At 48.4% G+C, this 21,578-nt stretch overlaps 1 protein-coding gene across 3 annotated transcripts in view; it reads left to right on the top strand.

Annotated features, from left to right (window-relative positions):
- The window catches only part of Gls (glutaminase), a 59,312-nt gene extending 42,485 nt beyond the window's left edge, over positions 1-16,827 (top strand). For all 3 annotated transcript variants that reach the window (XM_004628676.2, XM_023712347.1, XM_023712346.1), the window contains 4 exons: positions 12,797-12,858; positions 13,607-13,683; positions 13,778-13,841; positions 16,018-16,827. In XM_004628676.2, the coding sequence (XP_004628733.1) occupies positions 12,797-12,858; positions 13,607-13,683; positions 13,778-13,841; positions 16,018-16,174 (360 nt within the window). In that variant the 3' untranslated portion in view covers positions 16,175-16,827. The remainder of the gene's footprint in view (positions 1-12,796; positions 12,859-13,606; positions 13,684-13,777; positions 13,842-16,017) is intronic.
- The last annotated feature ends 4,751 nt before the right edge of the window (positions 16,828-21,578 follow it).

The raw sequence follows: 21,578 nt of genomic DNA, 5'->3' as shown, positions 1-21,578 counted from the left end.
GTGGGCTTACAGAAGATCCCCATTCCCAGTGGGCTTACAGAAGCTTCCCATTCCCACTTCCCAGTGAAGTGACTCCCACTGAGGAGTTCTGAGCAGATATGATCAGACATGATCTAATCGATGTTTTAAAGTAGGTGGGAAAATTCGGTCCAACAGTACTTGATTTACTAACATTAAAATCCTTTGTTAGCTTTATTATTCATGTGAATGCTGTTCATGGCTTGCACTATATTCTTGCTACGTGTTCTACCGCATCAGAGACAAATCAGTCCGTTAGCATGAAAGCAGATTGTAAGTTGTAAATTTTAGAAATACACTTACTCCTGTAAATGCCCCTAAGATTAAAGATCTTCATCTGCCAGAAGTTTCATTTGTCGTGTTTATGACCCTTCTCAATTATAATCTAGAACTTTATTACGCAAGATCTCATCTTTGTTTACTGTTGTTCTTGTTTCGTCAATCCCAGTTATTTTTGGGGGAGGGATTAAGACTACAAATGCGAAATTTCTGTATTGCCTGAGGCCATTTATGGTTGGCCTTGCATTTATGCTTTCATTTTAAGCAAGTTTTAAATTAAATATTTTCATTTAAATATAAGCACAGTCACAACACAAGGATATGCTGTATTTATTGTACTGTGAAGAAACAGTTCTGCTTTTTTTTTTTCTTTTTTTCTTTTTTTCTTGGTACTGGGGATTGAACTCAGGACCTTGTTCTTGCCCGGCAGGCACTTAAGCTGCTGAGCTATCTCCCCAGCCAGTTCTGCTTTTGAAGTAGTCCTCCAGAAGAAGTCCTAGCTGTCCCGGCCCCTTTGCTCTGACAAGTTGGCAGTCCTGTGGGCAGCAGACCTGCTTTTCATTTAAGCTGCTCTTTCATACTGCTTCTGTAATGAAGGTAGTGTGGTGCCAGAGTGGTCAGGTAGCTCACGGCCTCTGTGCGGCTGCTTCCCCCTGTGAGCGCAGGGAGGCGGGAGGAGGCCCGGGCTCTTCCCTTCCAGCCCCATGTTCTCAGTATCTGTTTTAGTTACCAGTTTTTTATTGTCTGTTTAGCAGGAATTTTGTTTTTCTTCAGTGATCTCTTCAGGTAGTGCAGTACTTACGGTCTCTCACCAATGTCCAAAAGTTAGTTTCCTCGATATAATGAAAATATGTTATCTTTAAAATTCTTTTACTTTCAGGTGTTTTTTTTTTTTTTAATTTTTTAAACTAAGTATGACCCAGAAGAGGGTTAACAGAGGGTGACATTCCTTTTAACATTTCACTAGTTTTTGTTTATGTAGCCCACAGACATACTTAGCAGAAGTGGCATGGCTAATTTGATAGGGTAGTTCAGAGCTGTGTAAATGCTGCCTTTCGTTCAGCCAGCGTGCACTTGGCCTGCTCAGAGCCCGAAGCTGCAGGGTGCGCAGGATTTGCAGGGGTGAGTAGAGGACCACTGTCCTGGACAAAGTTTAATCTAGGAGATAGTTACTGAATAAGGCCTAAAATAAAATGAGAAGTAATTTAATACTAAGGGACAGGGATGGGCTTCATTTTAATTTGTGGAGGAAGTGGAATGCAAAGTGGTAAAGTCCCCAGAGCCACTTTTGTATGTCTACAGCAGACTTGATGAGACACAAGTAAACAATGAAAGTGTAAAACTAGGAACACTGATCTTCAGATTGAGCAATCCATCTCCAGACCAAGCTCATTTCTTGAAGGAAGAGGAATACGTGCAGGAAAAAGTAGCCGCCTATAGTTTTCATGACATTTCTTTAAGGAGTGGTCAAGCAAGTAAGCCAGTAAGTGGTAGGAAAGTCATGAGTGTTGGGGAGGGTGTAACAGGATGCCATTTAGTCTGGGTGCTTTGGTGTGGTTGGGAGGAGCCAGAGGAAAGGTGGAGGAGGACTTGGGGGTGGATGGGCTTGGGGCTCCACGGTTGGCCCAGAGCCGCCCAGCTCACTCAGCGGAAGCCTTACACACAACAGTGGACACCACAAACACGCCTCCACCAGGCCAGGCTGCACCCGTCTCCCCCCTGTGCGCTCTGTCCTGTGCAGGAGGTGGGGTGGTTGTGTTTTGAGAGAGGGTCCCAGAACAGGAAGGAGTTGAGCACATTTGAGAAGGTGAAGGACAAACACTGAAAGAAGAGTGAGGGAAGTAGTTGGCGGTGAGTGAGTCCGGCCACCCCATGATGCAGGGCGAAAGGGTTGCCCACGCCCTGGTGCGCGTTGGATGGGCAGGTGTCTGCATCTTGGCATGCGGCTTCCCCCGCTTGCCTGAAGACTAAAGCTGTACTTTGTCCCACCATGTCTGCCAGAAGTGATTCTCTGGACCTGGCTGGGAAACATTTCTGCAGTCTTGGTAGGCCACAGAGTTTGAGATTTTGCAGCACATCATGGAATCTGTGAGCTTTCATGTTTGGGGTTTTAGGCGATGCTCCCTGCAGGGGAGTGGTGGAGGTGCAGACTGGGACACGAGCCAGGGCATCCAATGTGTCGGGTGGGTGTGGCGTGAGAGACTTGGGAGTCTGCCCACCAGGTTTTCAGTGTAACAGGTCTGTATTACTAAGAGGGAGCAGACAAGGGAAGCAGACTCTGCAGGGGAGGAGTTTAATTTCGGCCATCATGATCAGGGGAACTGCGGCTCAGAACTGTAAAGGAGTCAAACAATAGTTTCTGGTTTTTGTCTTACCAGAGTAAGGCTAGGACTAGCACGTCTTCAGGAAAACAGCTGCCCTGCCCGCCAGCCTTGGGGGTGGAGTGTGCAGGCCTCGGCCTCGTGCCTGTCACCTGACACCGCATGCTGGCTGCTTCACTGTTGGTCTCACTCTGGCAGAAATGGAGGCTGAAAGGAGAGGAGAGGCAGATACCTAGGGCGGGGCAAAGGTGCCCCAGAAGCCCACCATCCACCTGTCTGCCCAGCACCAGGGCCCTGGCGCTGTGCTTGAGCAAGATTCGGTTAGTGTGTGGGTTGAGGGGGCCCCTTGGGAACTGGAGGCACAGTTGGGGTACCCCATGTGCAGAGCCTGAGGCTACTCAGGGCAGCTCTCAAACAAGAAAGGGGCCATCGATGGAACCCAGCGCAGAGTGGTGGGGCTCATCTGGGGCGGGGTACCAGGGGCGAGTGCAGGGGGCGCAGCGTGGTGGGGCTCATCTGGGGCGGGGTACCAGGGGCGAGTGCAGGGGGCGCAGCGTGGTGGGGCTCATCTGGGGCGGGGTACCAGGGGGGAGTGCAGGGGGCGCAGCTGCAGCGGCACTATGCAGTCTAGGGAAGAATGTCAGAAGTTTGGAACACTGAACTGATTCAGAGAAGTTTTAATTTACATGTTGCTCTTCCTATTTTTAGTTTTGATATTAAAATGTGTTAATATAAGATAGAATGGTCATATTTTATTGTGTGGTAACCTACCCCTCCCCTTTTAAAAAATTGGACTTGGGACTTAGAATACAACATGTTTGGCTATAGAATTGATCCAATAAACCAATAAAAAGCTTGAAGTAGGCACAGAAAGAAGCGCTTGCCAAGGCAGTGAGCTCCCCGAGAGGAGGCGGGGTCCAGAACCTTTGGCTTTGGGGCAGGGAGAGCATCGACTCTTAGGTGTGGTTGCACATGCCTATAATCCCAGCACTTAGGAGGCTGAGGCAGGAGGATCACTGTGCAGCCTAGTTCTATAGTGAATCCAAGGCCAACTTGAACTACATAGTGAATCCCTGCCTCGATTAAAAAAAAAAAAACAACTCCAGCTGCACTACACAGTAGGCTGTGAGGAAGCAGAGCGACAGATCCACAGGTACTCTTGGGTCCAGGGGTGTCTGGCAGCTTCCACCGTTCTGAAGAGCGTTGGTCTCTGCAGCATGAGGGGTCAGAGGCTGGTGGGGGCTTCAGAGCAGGAGGAGCTGGAAGCGTTCACTGTGGTGGGGCTGGAGGCAGAGCTGCAGGGACCTCAGTGTGTCTGCCGCGGTGTCACCTGCCTGTGGTCTCCTTGGTGCCGGATCTGCCTCCGAGTGGGCGTTTAGGCAGGTGGCACCTGCAAGTCTGGCTGGGAGTTCAGCGTTTGTTTACCAGGTAAAGGATTTTGCAGCAGGCTGGAGCTTTGGCAGCTGCCTTGGACCCTCCCTGCATAGCTCTAACCTGCTATTAGAGCTTTTATTTTAATTTGTTTCTACTCAAAGAACTTTCAGCTCATACAGATTGCCAAGTGAGATCTACACCCGGTTGTGCCACATGTGACCTCCTTCACAGGAAAAAATAGTAGATAAGAATTGGAAATGCTAAAATAAATACAGATGCCAAACAGTTTTACAACACATCCCCAATTGTGTGTGTGTGTGTGTGTGTGTACATTACATACGTAACATTTTGTATTGACTCACATATGACAGACTGTCAAGTGATTTCCCCTTGAGGGTACAAATGTCTTTATCTCAACACACTGCTTGCATGACGTACTGGAGGCTCTGGCGCCGTGATCTGAGTAGTGATCAGGTTAGAATGGCCATGCCAGCGCCATGCAAAGCACAGGCGAGACATGTCACACCTGTGTGTGTTGGCGGGGGGGGGGGTGTTGGTTCTCACAATGGGACCATGAAGTTAACAGGAAAGGATGGAGAGTTAAGACAGGTGCAAATCCCAGCTACTCAGGAAGCCAGGGGTGGAGCATCACAAGTTCAAGGCCAGCCTCGACAACTTAGTAAGACCTCTCAAAATTAAACAAAATGGGTGGGGGTAGAGTGATTGCCTGTCATGTCTGGGCAAGGCCTGGGCTCAATCCCCAGTGCTGCCACGTGTGTGAGTGTGTGTGTACACAAATACAAATATATACACATATGAACATATATAAACATACAGTATAGTGAGAGAGACTATAGTTTTGATAATTTGGAGTCCGATGGAAGTGTTTTCCCAACAGGCAGTTGGAAAAGATACATTTGGAATCACGTCCACATGCCTGTGCGGTTGTAGCAGCTGGACCTAGGACAGTAGTGGTGACACTGTGGTACGCATGCTTCAGTGGGCTGTTGCTATCACTGAAAGCTCTAAAAGGTCACCATTCTGGTCCAGGGCATGCTGGGATAGAAAGGTCCTTAAACTCCAAAGAGAGTCTGCAGTTCTACCTGTGTCACTACTGAAACTTTGTTTCTCAGCGGAAAGAGCGCTCCATTTCTCTTTAGAGACCCTAACTTATACAAGACAGGGTCTTTATAAGAATCTTTTAATTCCAGGGGCCCTGATCTTACTTTTCTTAGAAATAAATGCAGTGATTTGGTGGCCAGTTTCTCCTCTTCCTGTTTTGTCTTTGTTTCTAGACTCTGACTTGGGTGGGGGGAGAGGTTATGTCATTCTTTCTGGGTTACAATAAAAATTATAAGCAAACAACACTTCAGTGTGCCAGAAGGGCCTTGTCCTCTCATTGGAACCCACTAATGTACCGCTCTCTACTCTTCATGATGTTTTACAAATATTTGTAAAGAGAAATACCCAGGAAGAGAGCAAACGGAGGCTTCAGTGGTTGTCAGGGCAACGCCAGTCCTCCCCAGAGTGGCACGTGAGAAAGCGCAGCTTGCTTCTGCAGAACAGCTGCCTTTGCTCTTACTCATTTCGATTTTATTTCCCTCTACTTAGTAACTAGGAGTGCTGCTTTCAGACTGCACAAACACACATTTTACCTGCTGTAATCAGGCATGAAGAAAGGGGGCCTTCACAAGGAGTGCGCTGGTATCTTTTCAAGCCAGTCATTGGCCCTACTAGAGTAATACGAGCCAGAGAGATAAGGTGTTTACCCGCTGCCGGTGCTGTCCCAGTCGTATTTGTTTTGATTCACATTGACCCAATACTCACATTTCAGTTTTAGAGATTTGCATGTAGAGAATAAAGATAATATGTTTAACATTTTCCCATTTGTTTGTAGTATTGACAACCTCGACTTGAGTTATTTATTCTGTCCCCTTTGTTTCCATTAAAAACAAGCATCTTTGGTTAGCACCTTGCTATAAAGTTAGGATCTCGGATTTTCCTACCCGTTGGGTCATTGTTGCTATTTTCTGACTTGTGTCACAACTTACCTTCATCATGGTGCCGTGTTGAGCAAGTCGCAGGTCTGCGAGGAAATCTGCCGGCACTGTAGGCAGGCAGGCGGCGCCTGAGCCCCCTTCTGCCACTTCCCACCCGAGAAGCAGGGCCCAGGCTGCCGTCCTTGGGGTAGCGCTAGCGGAGCAGCAGGGACGGACGGGGCGCAGCCCAGTCCCGGGCAGGCATGCTGCATGCTAACGTTTTTTGTGGGAAATATGCGGTCAGTTTTTCTGTCTTTTTGAGTTGTCAGACTTCTTTGAGATGCTCGTGACTCCTTTGTTTACCAATAAATGCAGTTATTTCTGACTAATGAGCTCCTTCAGAAATGCTGGAAATGGTGTGCTGCAGTGGGTGTTAACTACATCAAGAGCAGAATGCATTGTTTGAGGTGCTGTTTTGACCTTGTACTCTGAAAGTAAAATATCTATAGAAGTTTCTCCTTTAGGGTAAAATTACTGATTGACTTTGCTGTCTTGAAATTACCATATGAAAACCTCCTGTGTTTGTTTAGAAACCTGGAAATATGGACATGAAATCCCTGCATCGCTCCTCCCATAAAAGATTGTTTCTAATCCTCTGATCTGACCTTGGCAGTTCGGATTAACTTTGTCTATAGACAGCACATGACTTTGTGCATCTAATGAACCGGTGGAAAGCTTAGAACATACTCACCTTAGTCGTATAATCAGAACAGCAGCACAGAGCTAGTACACACGCCTGTGATCACCGTGTGTGCTCTGAGAAGCTAGGCAGGGCTGAGTTTGAACCCAGCCCTTAGACCCTGTCTTATAATGAAAGAAAAAAAAGGGGGGGCGTGGGAACGTAGCTCGTTGCAGAAGCCCTGGGTATAAACCCCATTTGGGGGAGGAGTGGCAGGGGAGAAAAAGTATAATTTTGTTTCATACACCCTTTCTAATGCTGCACTCAGTAGTGAAGGAAAAAGGAAATACATTTGATGACACATACAATGTACAGGTTTATTTTTCTGCCCTTGTCAGCAAGGCATTTAATTTACATAATTGAGAGTGGCAGTTTTGCTTTTGCGTTACAAAAAGTGCTGTTTTAACCTGCCTCAGAGAGAAACAGCCAAGAAGTCTGAAAGCTTGTTTTCACTTTGAAGCCTCAAGTGGCCAAGTTGGAGTGAAGCTTTTAAAACAAAATTGGATCCGCAGTCACGATGGTTTATTTAGCAGGCGCAGAGGAGTATCCATTCCGTGACTCGGATCCTGTAGCGACCTGGAAACAGGAGATCGGTGTGCATCAGACGAGAGGGGCAGACACAGAGGAGGCTGTTCAGCTTCTTGCTGTTATTTATCTTTTTTTTTTTTTTTTTTCATTAAAGCCGTTACAAAAGAGCTGAATTAGTCTTTGTATGAAGACAGAAACTAAGGAAGAAAAACAAGGGATAACTCAGTTTTGCAGTTGGTAGTAGAGCTGGAAATAAAACAACTGCGTAAAATGGAACACTAGTGACTCCTAGCTTCCCTTTCTGTCCTCTCTCCTTTCCTTCCACTCTCCCTTCCAGTATTTAGTGAAGGACTTTTAGGAATTAGAGCCGGATTGTTCTGTAATCTTTTGATTTCCTTCTATCCTTTGGATAAGATTGAGCTCTATTAAGAACTCACAGTATCAAGGTCAAATTCTATGGAAATAAGAATCCGGATACCTGAGTTCCATCCCAGCAACATTACTAATTCATGTTTGTGACTTGAGCCAACGCTGAATAATCTCAGTGGTGGAAACAAAATATGCCCATCAGTATAATTTATCTGCAGCCTCTGGAGGATTTAAGAAAATTGTAACTTTAAAGTACGGAATTATTTAGGGTCATCCACTATGTAAGTACAAAGTATTATGATGGTATAAGTAAGAATCAAGTCATGCCCGTTGGCTTCTGTTGCAGGTTCAATGTGGGACTTGTAGCACTGATAGAATCTCTTCCTGATAGCTGGAAAAAGTAAGGTTCTGGTACGGCTGGCATGCTGGTGCCCGTGAACTCTGTGAACTGTAACATTTTTGTCCTATGTTGTCATGCTTTATACAAATAAACTAAGATAAGGTTGTCTGGTTCCGGCAGGTTCGACAAACAAATTTGATAAGGAAAACACAGTAATATTGGAAACTCTGCAAGGCGAAGGGAAAACTGTTGACATTAAATGTTTAATGTCTAGCTGCCCAAGTGGAGTTTCTGTTTCCTGAGGCGGGCCACCCACTGGATGGCAGAGCCCTCCCAGAGACCGTGTGACTGCCCCACGGGCCTGCCTCATTATGGAGGAATGATTCATCAGCACATGGGCCCCGTGTGTGTACATGCCCGGTGGCTACTGTTAGCCATTATTTCTGGCTAACCTTGGCTTTCTTGAGGGGCATTTGAAGACTAACTGAAGTAGCCAGCAGGGGCTATGGCTGCATCAGGTTAGAGCCTGGGAGGTGGCAGGCTGCCTTGAGGTGTCCGTGGTGGCTGTGTCACAGAGGGTATATCCTCTTGCTCGGGGACTCTTGCAGAGCTCTTTCACAGAGCAGGAAGCAGACTGGTTCAGTGACCCAACACTCATCTGTTGTTGCCCAGCTGTCTGTCTGTCTCATCTTCTCTCGCCATGTTCTACCCAAAGCTCATTTCACGATTCATATACTTTAAAGTATCAGTGACTGCTTGCTGGCACAAGGGCCTTTGTGGGCTTGGGTTTAAATGCCACCCGTGCATGTGCTGGCTTGTGGCGTGTTCCTGTCTGGGGAGAGAGGTGCTTGTTTCGTTGAACAGTAGGAGCTTGGTCACAGGTGACTGTCCCTCTCTGCCAGGTAGGAATGCCCTGGGTAGCAGCTTTTTCTTCAGGATGGGGAGTAAGACACACAAACACACCGTGAGGCAGGTGTAGTGGTGCCCCAGGAGGCGGATGTAGCGGGGGCTTCTTGGAGAACCATTCACAGACCAGGGTGGAGAGAAGCAAGGGTGCTTTGAAGAATTGGGATTTCTAGTGTGCACGGCAGCTGGGAAGGTGCAGGAGCTGTGTTCAGGGTTGAGAGAAGCTGCGTCTCACTGACACTGTCCCTGGTACCCGCTGTCACAGGGTGCCGTGTAGGCGACTGGCAGCAAGCTGTGCGGATGACAGATGCTGGGGTACCTTCCCTGTGGCTGCCATGAGGTGGGCAGGGTGACCTGAGAGACACCCAGACAGAACAAGGGCAGCAGGAAAGGCCACTGCTGAGCTCTTGAGGCTGAGAGAGAAAGGTGAGCCTGACCAATGAGCCTCAGAGGAAAGCGAAGGGATTTAAACTTTATCACTGATGAGCTTGGAGTTCCTTGACCCCCTCTGCTTAGAGGCTGTGGTCAAAGCAGTGGGTGGAGAAGATGGTCAGGAGGGCTAGGGCTGTTCCGGGGGGTGGATGGCGTAGGAGCAGACACACCAGGAAGGAGGAGGAGGGGGAGGGGGTGGAGGAGGAGGAAGAGGAGGAGGAGGAGGAAATCCAGTCTGCAGATCTGAAGGTGTAGAAGTTGAGGGAAGTAAAAGAACGAAGAGCGAGTATAATTTAATCCAGAAATGGCAGTAGAAAATGAAATATCTGATGTCTTCGTAGAGAATGTTTAGTCAATAGCTGTCTCATAGCTGCCAGTTCTGTATCATTCAGGTAGTGAGTTATAGAGGGGAAGAAGGGACTTGTGGGCTCTGCCCTCATGGAGTTTTTTTAATGGGACAGAGATGGTCTGAGCATGGACAGGAGATGCACGGGAGGCTGCGGTGGTGCACACCTGTCATCCTGGCACTTGGGAGGCTGAGGCAGGGGGATCATCTAGAGTTCAAGACCAGCCTAAACTGCATAGCATGACTCTGTCTTAAAAAAAAAAAAAAAAGCTTTGGGGTGAGAAACATAGACATACTTTGGAGTAAACAGAGAGCTCTTGCTGAGGCATTAGATGTGGCCTGCGGGAGCATAGAATCGAGGAGTGGACCCTCATGGCAGGTTTCTGTGGATTAGTAATCCTGCTCCAGGAAGATGCAAGTCCTATCTGCACCTGTGGCCTTCCCGGCTGCAGACGCACAAGGACCCCTTCCCTTGGTGGAAGGCGCTGTGCTGGGCGTCCTTGTGGGAGCACCCACCTGCTTGAGCAAATGCAGCCCTGGGTGATGCACTGGGTTTTTGGGTGAGTGAGGGGAAGCTGTCACATCATTGCTGGAAGAGCCAGCTGCGGGCGGAAGCCAGGCTGCCCCTCTGGCTTGGACCTGGTGTGAGGTGCCTGTTACGCACCCTGGAGCTGACATCTTGTAGGCAAGTGAATGTGGACTTGGGCTCTCAGGGCCATTGCTGATTTTCAGTTTGAAACGTCAGGGTGACAGACAATTGGAGCCTGGGGTTGGAATTTAGGAACAGTGACTTGAACGAAAGGTCTAGATTGGGAGTCATTCTGTAGAGAGGAAGGCAGGAAACTGAGGGACATCGTGTTAAAAATCAAGGGCAGAGATTACCTTGGGAGTCCAGTTGGCAGCAGCAGATGGGATGATGTACCCACCAAGCAGCAAACAGGAAGAGGACAATGGTCAGCAGCACCAAGGAAGACGGGAGCTTGGGGACGTGTGGGGCAGGGAGGACTTGGGCCTGGAAAGCCTGCAGGGAGCTTCTTTTTTAGAGAGCACCATGATGTGAAGGTCATTTTCATGGAATCTCTGGGAAATATTCTTGGGAAAGGGAGAACAGGAGAGTCAAGTGATTTTCCAAAATAGGATGAATTTGTGACAGTGTCAAGGCAGACATGGGAACCTGGGGAGGAGGGCAAAGTTGATGGCAGGAGCAGGAGGGGGTCTGGAGGCACAGGTGAAGAGGTGTCTGGGGAAGGAGGATGCTACTGGTTCCAAGCACGATAGGAGGAGTTGGGAGCAAGGTTTGCCTGAGAGAGGAGAGATGAGACAGGGTTTTCTCTTTCAGTAAAATTTTGGCGAGCATCAGCTGTTTTAAGGGTCACCATTGGTATGAAAGGTTGGAAAACTGTGAAGGGAGCTAACAAGGAAAAGAAACTCTCAGGCAGTGAGAAGAGACTGGCGGAGATACAAACATTCTCTTAACAGCCATCAGTATCCGTGGCTACGTGGCTACACATGCAGGGTATTGAGGATCTGGAAGTGATCCCACTGAAAGGGACATAGTGGAAGGCATCTGCGATAGGGTCTGCACCCAAAGAGCAAATCAGTCACCTAGGGACAACAGCAGCAATGAAACTCCAAACACTTTCATGTTCAGCTCCTCTGCCTCAAAGGTATGGGTTTGAGGTGCAGGGGTTCAACGGCTGGAAAGGAAAGATGCTGATAAATGCACAGAACATTCCGAGTAACACTTTCTCCCCCACTGGCCAGTGTTCTGGGCTTGGTAGGAGGGGCTGGCTGCAGAGTGCAGGTCCAGCAGGGGTAGCACAGGCTGGGCTGGAGGGAAAGCCAGGGGTGGGAGGAACAGAGGTAGGGTGGTCCTGAAGCCATACCAACACAGCTCTGCTAACTAGATGGGCTGCTGAACACCCTTGCAGGTGCCCATGAGCTGCCAAGGAAGAGATTTCGTATATCCAGCAGGACATATCCCACTGTAGCACCCTCCCTTTCCCACAGCGCCTTGCAGACTAGTTTCTAAAAAACACACTTGAGAATGCTGAGTTAGAGAAGCAGTCAGCTCCAGTTAGCTTATACGTTGTCAGTTTTCAGATTTTTTTTTCTTTTTACAACGCTGGAGATGGAACCTAGGGCCTTTGTACTCAGCTGTATCCTTTGAGTTTTGACTTTTGAAACACAGACAAGCACTCCTTTGGTTGCCCAGCTGGGACTTGAAATTGCAGTTGTCCTGCCTCGGCCTGCTTTGGTGCTGGGATCACAGGCGTGCACCAGGATCCCTGGCTCTGGTTTCAGGTGTTGAAGCTGTGGCTTCCTTAGTGGAGAGCCAAGTCACTTTTCACCCCTCCAATTAAAGTCCTGTTTTCTACCACTGAGCCCAACATCAGTTGGGCCATCTGTATGAATGCTGAAGCTGTATGAAGAATTTGCCAACAGAGAATCAGTAGTGGGATTTTTCATAAGCTTGAATTGGATAAAGACTTTATGAAAACAAACCAAAAGCAAATGGCCTTGCACATCAAGGCATTTAATGTGAGACTGGGCGCCCCCAGTGGCAGAGACTTGGTATTTTTGGGAGTTTACCTGTCTTTTAAGCAGGGTCACGGGTTCGGTGGAGGCCCCAGTTTGTACCATGTTGGCACAGAATTGGACTCTTTCCAGGAAGCACAGGAAAAGCCCCTTCATCCAGGTTAAGAGCCTAAACACTGAATTTTGTCTCTTGAGATGTCAGGAAGTCTGTGACTGGTGAAGAATGCAATGGCTGGCAAGGTTACACAATTATCTAGCATGATTTTTTAAAGTAAGGGCATTCTGTGGATGCTATCAGTAGACAGGCCGAGCTGTGCTAAGTGAGAAGAGTTCTAAAGACTTCTCAGTCACCCCAAGTACAGGTATCTCACAGAATGTGGGTGCCCACGCTTTTGTCCGGTGGACACCACCGTCCCATTCCTTGCCTTGTGTACCACACCGTTGTTCCTGAATCTCCCCTCCAGCCCCGCTAAAGCAATACCAGGTGTGTGCTTTCAGTTAGGGATGTGCTCTCGAGATAACTTCATGAGTGGCTGGCTGCAGCCTTCGAGGTGTATGGAAAGGCCTCCTGGGATAGCTGGGCGTTGTGTGCGCACTGTGAAGGTCTGAACCTTCTTCTCTCCACAGGTAAAGTCAGTGATAAACCTTTTGTTCGCCGCATATACTGGAGATGTGTCTGCCCTTCGAAGGTATGTTGACAGGGTGGGCCACATGTGCCACACAGGGCCCTACCAAGTTCCTTCTGGGCAAGCACACAGTATGGGTTGGCCCATTTCCTGCTAGCAAAATGATCTAAACAGAATTTATGTTAAATCCCCAGCACCAGTGCTGAAAGCCTGCTATCCAGGCTTACTCTTTTCCATCTCATGTAAAAACCCAGATCTGTTTTCCAAGTGGGAAAGTGGCCCACTTGTATTAATGGTTTGCTTCGGTGGTCCGGCAGAGCACCAGGATTAGAAAGACTGTAGTCTACCGCGCACTAATCCGAGGTGCCTGTATAGGGTTGCATCCGACCTTTCAAGTGCAGAGTGCCTAAGCTTAGTTTCCACGCTTGTTTCAAGCCCCCTGCGTGCACCCACACCACAGGCTGAAGTGTCCGTTCAAACAGTGGGAGTGAAGTAAAAACATCACTTAAGCGGCTAGCTGCGTACTCTTCTGAGTTGCAGCCCCTAAACTCTGGCCAAGTTGTGCTGTTGTTTTTGAGTTTGATGGCTACTATCTTGTCTTACCTCAATACAGCAAAGCTAGGGAAGAGGTGAAGTGGCAGTTACCCAGGCAGGACACCTATGGCCTGGGTGGGTGGGGCTCTAGTTCCGGTTATTGAGTCAGGTGAGGATTGGCACCTCATGGGCCCTTAGCAGGGACTGACAGAGTAGATGCTGCAGGTGTGAAAACTCACTTCCTACATCACAAATAGCTGTGCTTATGAACTTTCAGATTTGCACTGTCAGCCATGGACATGGAACAGCGTGACTATGATTCTAGGACAGCACTCCACGTAGCTGCTGCAGAGGGTAATACACGAGCCACTCGTTTTTTTCCCCGGACTTCATTTCTACTCAGAACTAAACATCTCTTTTTTTTTGTTTTTGTTTTGGGTGGATGTAGGTCACGTTGAAGTTGTTAAATTTTTGCTGGAAGCTTGCAAAGTAAATCCTTTCCCTAAAGACAGGTGAGCACTGAAGACAGCTATTTGGAAAGGGAACATGGGATTTCTGTCCTGGTAGGGCTCCTAACTGCACAGACGGCTGCTAAGATGAACAGCATGTGTGTAAGAAACCTGGTGTTAGAGAACTTGGAAGTATCTTGGATTGTGTAGAAATGCCTGGATTTCACTGGGCTGTTTGAGGCTGCTTTGTGGAGGCTGTTAATGAGGGCCTGGGGACCAATGAGATTGGAGGGAGGGGGAGGAAGAGAAGGGTGTTCTGTCACCAGGGGGAAGCAGAAGTCTGTACCTTTCCTCTCCCTCACATCGGGGCTCCCCTGACAAAGTGCGACACACCCTGGGGCAGATGCTGCCTACACAGCGGGCCGGCCGGGCAGGGTTCCCAGCACCACTGAGGTCTGCAGTGTCTGAGTGACCCCGGTCCTCATGCGCTGGGCCATTATGGAGTGGAGGGAGGGACCAGCCAGGATAAGGAGAAAGCTTTCGAAGGATTTATAAGGCAAAAGCACTCGGAGAGGCCCGACAGCTAGGAGGCGGGCGCTTGGGGCTGCATACGAGATGGCAGCTGTTAGGAACGACCTGATTTCTCTCTAGCAATTACAGGTGTTTAAGCTGTGACTTTTTTTTTTTTTTAAATGGAGGCCTGGGTCTTCATGGTTCACCTTGCAAGAAAGGAGAAAAGTTACGATGCCCGTGCCTGAAACATCGTTAGCCATTTTCTAAGCTCCAACCCATTTGGTTATCTAATATTATGACTGTCATTGTTAGAAAACGTCGTGTTTCAATCACTGAGTTCCACAGCCTCAGCCAGACGGCGTCCCACTGGTGGCAGTGTCCATCCCAGCCCTGTTTAGAGCAAGAAAGCGTAGTGTTTCCCTGTGTCCACAGTTCCAGCTGAAGCAACACTCAGTACACACTGGAGACAGGGTACTGACTGGGCTTCAGATATTTAAAATCCCTGTCCCCCAAAGTGGCCTCTGTGTGGCAGTCAGTCATTCCGCAGGCCAGCGGAGCTTAGGAGCTAACTGGTGACTGACTGTGCATTCATCCAGGATCAAAGGGACGCTGGAAACCCACCAGACTCTTTTTCTTATCCTAGAAAGTTGTAACTTGCACTTGGTACTGTTTACAGAAACTCACAGTCATCTGCCCTTGGAAATGACTGAGAAGTTCCTGTGTCAAACCGGTGACTAACACAGAGTTCCACATGCGTGCTACTTACCTGACTTTAAGGTTACCAAAAATGTTCAGAATTTTAAACACCTCTTGGTTTCACATTGTGACCCCTTTAAGAGGCTAGAAGGTTGAGGAGACTGAAAAGAAAGGTGGAGACAGGAAGGGGCTCTTGGGAAGAGGCGGAGGGTGACACAGGGCCCACGGATTAGTGCCCAATGGCCATAGGGAAGTTGATGACCTAGTGGTAGAGGAGCAGGAAGTTGGGGTCACTGTTTGCGAAGCCTGAGGGAACCCAGGCACACCCTCACTGGCTGGGGCCTGCCTGGAGCTGCCTCTGCACAGGGCTGAGCAGGTGAGTCACTGCGGAGCACTGTCTTCTGCAGTCTTCCCTTCCTCGCTCAGCTGATCAGCCAGGAGCACCCCACATGCACAGGGGAAGTCATTCTTCAGTCTGGGTCAGCAGCGGTCAGGAGGGCACCGTTTCCTCTCCAGGCTGGGGACATGCAAACTTCACTTCCTGTGGACCAGCCTTGCCTCTCCGATGCGGGTTTAAATGCCTGTGACACCACGCTAAGTTTTAATGCGATCTTTGAATGGATGGGGTCACAAAGTTTTTGTCAAAGGCTAGGATGGTACATGATACTTATCTGAAACTTGGAGTTTTTAAACACTTTTTTTCACAAGAGATGCATTGTGCTTTTCATGAAGTTACGAGTTGGGAGCCCTAGGTGTGTATATGACATCTGTCAACAGTAGGACTCCCCTTTTAAAGACCTCCGAGAAGCAGCTGATTCCTTTATGGAATCATTGAATTCCTTTATGGGGATCCTTTTCCTTCTCCCACCCCAATTTGCTTCTGTGACCACTTTTTGAATTATAAACCCCTTCATTTCCCTGTTAATTTATATTTAAATGGCTAAGGGCCGCTTGGCCTGCCCCGCAGAGGCGGGTGGCCGGAGCCCCTTCACACAGAAGTCCCCTCCCACCTGTCCTTCGTTTGTTCTAGGTGGAATAACACTCCCATGGACGAGGCACTGCACTTTGGACACCATGACGTAGTTAAAATCCTTCAGGAATACCAGACCCAGTACACACCTCAAGGAGACTCGGACAACGGGAAGGAAAACCAAACCGTCCACAAGAATCTTGATGGATTGTTATAGTAGTCTTCGGCCCTGAGGTTTAAGTCACTTACCTAGTTAATTGTGGAAAATGATTACGAAGAACGTGTGTATTTGTATCTGGTAGTGATGTATATTTTACAACATTTGCTCATTTCAGTGTTACTGGAGTTTTCTTCATTGTGCGCACAGGACAAATCTGATCTCTTTGGGGAAAAACAGAAATAAAACAGCCTCCCTCCATAATGTGAGCAATATTTACCTCGTGCATTGTACAGTTTGATGTAAAAGAAATAGTTCCCACTGCTAGCTTAACTGTGTGGTCTTCATGATTTGTGTGTGTTGTGAACTTCCAGTTTATGGTGACAATCTGCTGATATGCATTTGTACATAAACTCTGCTGGACAGTCTGTCCCAAGGGGTTCAGGCTGTCTGTAAAAGCAAAGTGTGTGACTCTCAAGACTTCACATATAGATTTAGTTTGCATGTTTGAACAACAACATGCACTTACAGTTGAGTGTTTGAAATGTCTCCTGTCACCCTCAATTCATGACGTGACTCTTTAAAAACTGTAATAGTTAACAACTGTTAGTAGGATAGGTAAATTCAGATTAGACTTATCAGGGAATCTGTTCAAGATATGTTTGGTGACCAAAATACATGTGTGAATATAGTTACACTTTTGAAAAAAAAAACAAAAACCCTTCCTTTTTTTATGTCCCCGTAGCCCAGCCCCTGTCCTCAGGCATTAGCTATCTGCCTCTTCCCTCTGGCCGGGACACGGAGTGCTGGCAAACTATGCAGTTTTCATTTTCCACTGTCAGAAAATGCCTCACATTTCTGGCATCAGAAATGTGAATCTCACCATGTGTCTATAAAGGATGCACCAGAGACAGAGTTGCTTAGCTCAGTGTAAACTGCTCCGGTTCCTGTGTTCAAGACAATGAAGCCGTGTGCTTTTTCTATCGCTCTTAAAGAAATTAAGAAATGCTCTACGCTCCCAAAGTCATTCTGATGATACGGCACTACAAACGACATTTGTTTGCGAACCTGTCATTAAAAGTCTGCACCAAGATATTTGTCCTCTTTGGGGGACCAGAGTCACTCCGGATGTCTTCTGATTCTCTACTGTGTACTTTTCGGTGGGCTCTGTAGTTCAATAATAAGAAAAGGCCATTTCACTTTAAATTGAGACCCATCATTTCTCCAAGGGAGGTGATTCATGATTAATTAGAAAGTGTGTAAGAGGGGCCTTCGCAATGGAAATAGTAGTGTTCTGCGAATCGCACACATTTCATCCTGTCATGCCTCAAAGTGATAAAGGGGCACGTTAGGGAGGATTTCTGATTCCAAGCACGCGTCCAGCGCGCATACACACACGCATACATACACACAAATGGACTTTTCTGAAGCTGTGTTTCGCAAAATGAACAAAACTCTCCACTACTCCCGCGCTAGCTGTTACCCCAGTAAGGCCATTCCTTTCATTCTGATCAGCAAGCTGCTGCCCCTTCCGAGCTTCACGCCCACCGCCGCAGCGCTCACGCAGCAGCACTCCGGGGCTCCGCCTTCCGCTTTGTTCCTGGACAACGTCTCCCTCGCTGAGACTGCGGGCGTCTGCCCGTCCCCTTCGTTCGTCCCGCACTGCCTCCTGCCCACAGGCCTGGCGAGCCCGCAGGCAGGTGTGCGGCACGCCACCCCGGGGAGTCAGCTGAGATCCAGACGAGCCTGCACACACTGTCACCTTGCAGCCCGAAGGGGAGCGCTAAGGCTGTTCCATCGCGTGGCCTGAAGACTTCCGGTGATGCTGAGGCTTTTCTAGTAAGAGGCTCAACTCCTCGGGAACAATGGGTCTTCATCTTTTACAGCTCACCAGTGTGTCGCAAAGTCTCTGTGGTATAGCTCAACGTGCCCTTACTTACCCACGTTATGACCATGTGCCCTCCGCTCTGGGTCTTGCTATCGGCTGGTACTAAGGAATACGTGTGGTTCAAATGCTTTTGGAACGTGCTGGTAGTTGCCGCCATGAGTAAACTCCAAAGAGTTGTGTTTTGGCTCTGGGATCTCCTGGGCTTCTGTGTACCCCACGAGCTTTAGATGGTGCTGTTGATTTGAAGCTGTGTGTACACCGCTGTTTTTGCTGGTCTCGGTTTTGATCGGCTCATCTCGTCCACACGCTGCGTCTGTCGTCTCCCTGCGCGCCTTAGCTGCAGAGCTGCACTTGCTGTTGAGGCTGTCGTCTGTCCCGCAGGGACTGGGGGACCTGACGCTGGATTTAGATTCTCCCTGGGGGGTCACACAGCTATGAATGTATTTGCTTCCAACACCGCCCAAAGTGAATCTGATCTTGAAACTATAAATTGTAAGTATTCTGAAACTGGGAAACATTTATTTTAAATGAAATCAGGTAGTGTTGCTTTTTCAGCATAATAAATACATGTATCAAAAAAACCTTGTGTGAAATGTGAATCTTGTTAAAGCAAACTTCTTTTTCCACTGGCTAGGGAATCCGCTGAACATTAGGTAATGTGTCCAGTGTGTCCAAATACATTTTTTTTTTCTTTTTAATCACATGGAGGGTCAAACCTAGGGGTACTCTACCACCAAACTACATTCCCAGTCCTTATTATTTTACTTTGAAACAGGGTGTCACTATGTTGCAAAGGCTGGCCTAAAACTTGCAGTCCTCCTACCTCAGCCCCAGCATAGCTGGGGTCACACACCCCAATTCTCAGATCCATTTCCAAGTGTCTACTAGGAGCCAGGCGGTCTGCAAGGTGCCAGGCGGAATCCCCATGACGACCGAGAGATGATCCACCAGGAGTTCATCCCGAGGGGAGGGGATGGGAGACAGGGTTTTAGTCCTCCAGCCCATTCCAGTTTTGAGGTGCTTCCAAAGTAAGTGCGTGCTTGTCAAACAACCACTGGACCGTATTCTTGAAAAACAGGAAAGGTGAAGTCCACAAAGCCTTGAAGTCCACATGGAGCACTGAACCAGGCGCCACACTAGGTCCTGCCCTGGGCCAGTGAGCAGACCTGATCTACCTCTCACTCCGCATCTGTGGGAACCGCAGGTGTCCTTTCAGGGTCGGGGTAGGTATGCTCCCCACCCACAGAGGAGGGCGGCCTACACTTACCAAGGATCTTTGTCACCCACTAAGGTGTTCTGCCGTCCTCACTGCTGATGTTTTAGGAATGGAAGAGACAGCAGAGTTCCCTTAAATGCCCTTACCTGGCCCCTCTCCTGAGAAGTCAGGGCCCAAGAGCTGGCCACCTACAGAGCACTCGGGCCAGGCCTTCCCCTGCCTGCTGCAGGTCAGGTGCGGTGCAGGCAGCGAGCACACTGAATGCACGTGCACTTAGGCCTCTCCTCCACTGCGTGGTTTTCCTTTTTCCTTTTTTTTTTTTTTTGTAATACTGAGGACTAAACCTACAGTTTCATACTGATCTAGCTCTTCAGCCCATTGTAAAAATATAAAAATTACAGGACAAGGTCTTGCTGAAATGCTAAATGGCTGGGCTCAAATCTGGCACCCTCCTTCCTCTGTCTGCCCGTGCTGGGATTAAGGCTGTGTGCTGCTGAGCTTCGAGGAGAGGCGGAAGTGCGACGGCGCTGTGTCCTGACACGTGGTCAGCTCCAGCTGAGGGTGCAGACACCCACAGAGGGACCCAGGGCAGCAGCACAGAGCAAACATACCAGGGAGGTACAGGGTGAGCCTGCACTGAGAGGCTGCACTTCCTGCTGTATAACCAGATCGCTTCATTTCTGTGGGACTTCTTTGAGGGTAGAGATAATCTTCCCACTTGGACTTGCTAACCCTCCCAATAAAATCTCTAAGTTATAGTAAATTCATAAATCATTGCCTGGATAGCTCAGGGAAGCAGCCCATTGATGTGTCAGATAGCTGTTAAAACAGGGCTTTTAGGGAAAGGAGATCTTAGTTACATCTGGAGAGGATGCTTTACCCCATTCACCAAGCTCCGTGTATCTAGGGATGAGATGGCTTAGGAAACTAAGGAAGATATTTACAACAGGACCTGAGGTCACTGATGGGAAGTATGGAGGACAGTGGCTGGGCATTTCACTCCGATTCTAAGCTGAGCCCAATACTGAGCCTGTGTGTGGCCCACCACGCCCTTGCTGCCTGTCCCAAATGGTTGATAAAAAGCCTGCTCTGAGGTGAGCCAGGCAGGCAGCCAGGATGGCTAGGGTACCTGGAAAATCAGGGACGGGGAAAGCCGCAGACAGAGGCCGCAGCAGGGCACCGTGGCGTCCTGGCAGCGTCGGGAGAACCCAGGAGTGCGGTGAGAAGTTAGCTGGCAGCTGTGTGCATTTCAGGCAGCTTCGCACACTCACGTAACTATGCTTCCTTTTTCGACAATAAATTAAGAAAAGAAGGGCCAGCCAAGTAGCTCAGCGGATTAAAGCATCTACAAACAGGCACAGGGACCGGGGTTTGATCCTCGGGTCTGTTGGGCCGGCCCCACCCCTGGGGCGTGCTGAGACAGTGATTGAGACTGGACGTGGTGGTGCACACCTGTAATCCCAGCTCTTGGGAGGCTGTAAACAGGCCGATCACTACGAGTCCAATCTAGTAGTGAGACCCTGAACACTCTGTAGACCCTTCCCTAAGATACAAAAATAAAAAATAAAATTAAGGAAGAGTTTAACCTCTCAGTGTAACAAACACATAACCTGCAGTAAACCACTTACGAGCTCAATTAACTTAGAAGGCTTTAAAAGTAATACTCATCATCTTTAGCCTTCCTAAAATGAATTTAAATGTCATTTCTTTGAAATGGTAATTTCTACATATTACCCTTACCTCACGTGCAGTTTCTGGCCATGTTTCCCTCACAACATCTTTCTTAAGCTTTCCTGAGCAAGGTGACTGCACTAGAAAACCTGCCCCAGTATCTTGTGACATTTTAGGATCGTGAGAGGAAGGGTCCTTGTAGCTGTTCACCAGCACTGCCCAAGCGCATCTCCAACGTCTGGCACGTAGCAGCTCCAGGTGCACACATTTGATGGACTAATGACCAAAGGATGCTCCCACTCCAATAAAGAGGCTTCACTCTGGAAGCTGAGCCCCAGGCTTGATGGTGGCTGCAAGAACTTTTAAAATGTTCTCTAGCCTCTTCCTGTCTTTCCCTTGGGCAATCAGATGCCATGGAGAACTGCTTCATTCATTAAGACTTGCCTTCGTATTATACTTTAGCTTGTAGGCAAATAAGTATTTTGCTTTACTTTATGCCATCTCAGAAAAATCTCTGCTTAAAAATGGTAGGTTTGGGCTGGAGAGATGGCTCAGTGGTCTAAAGCACCTACTTAGAACAAGCTTAGCAAAGCGTCAGGGACCGCGGTTCGATCCCCCAGCACCACATGCCAGCCAGCCCCGCCCCCTGGTGGACTGAGCTGGCCACACACACACCACACTTTCTCTCT

Source organism: Octodon degus, unplaced genomic scaffold (assembly GCF_000260255.1).
Source record: "Octodon degus isolate 3935 unplaced genomic scaffold, OctDeg1.0 scaffold00025, whole genome shotgun sequence".
NCBI lineage: Eukaryota > Metazoa > Chordata > Mammalia > Rodentia > Octodontidae > Octodon > Octodon degus.
The sequence above is the reverse complement of the archived record's forward strand: the minus strand, read 5'-3'. Positions and strand labels throughout refer to the sequence as shown.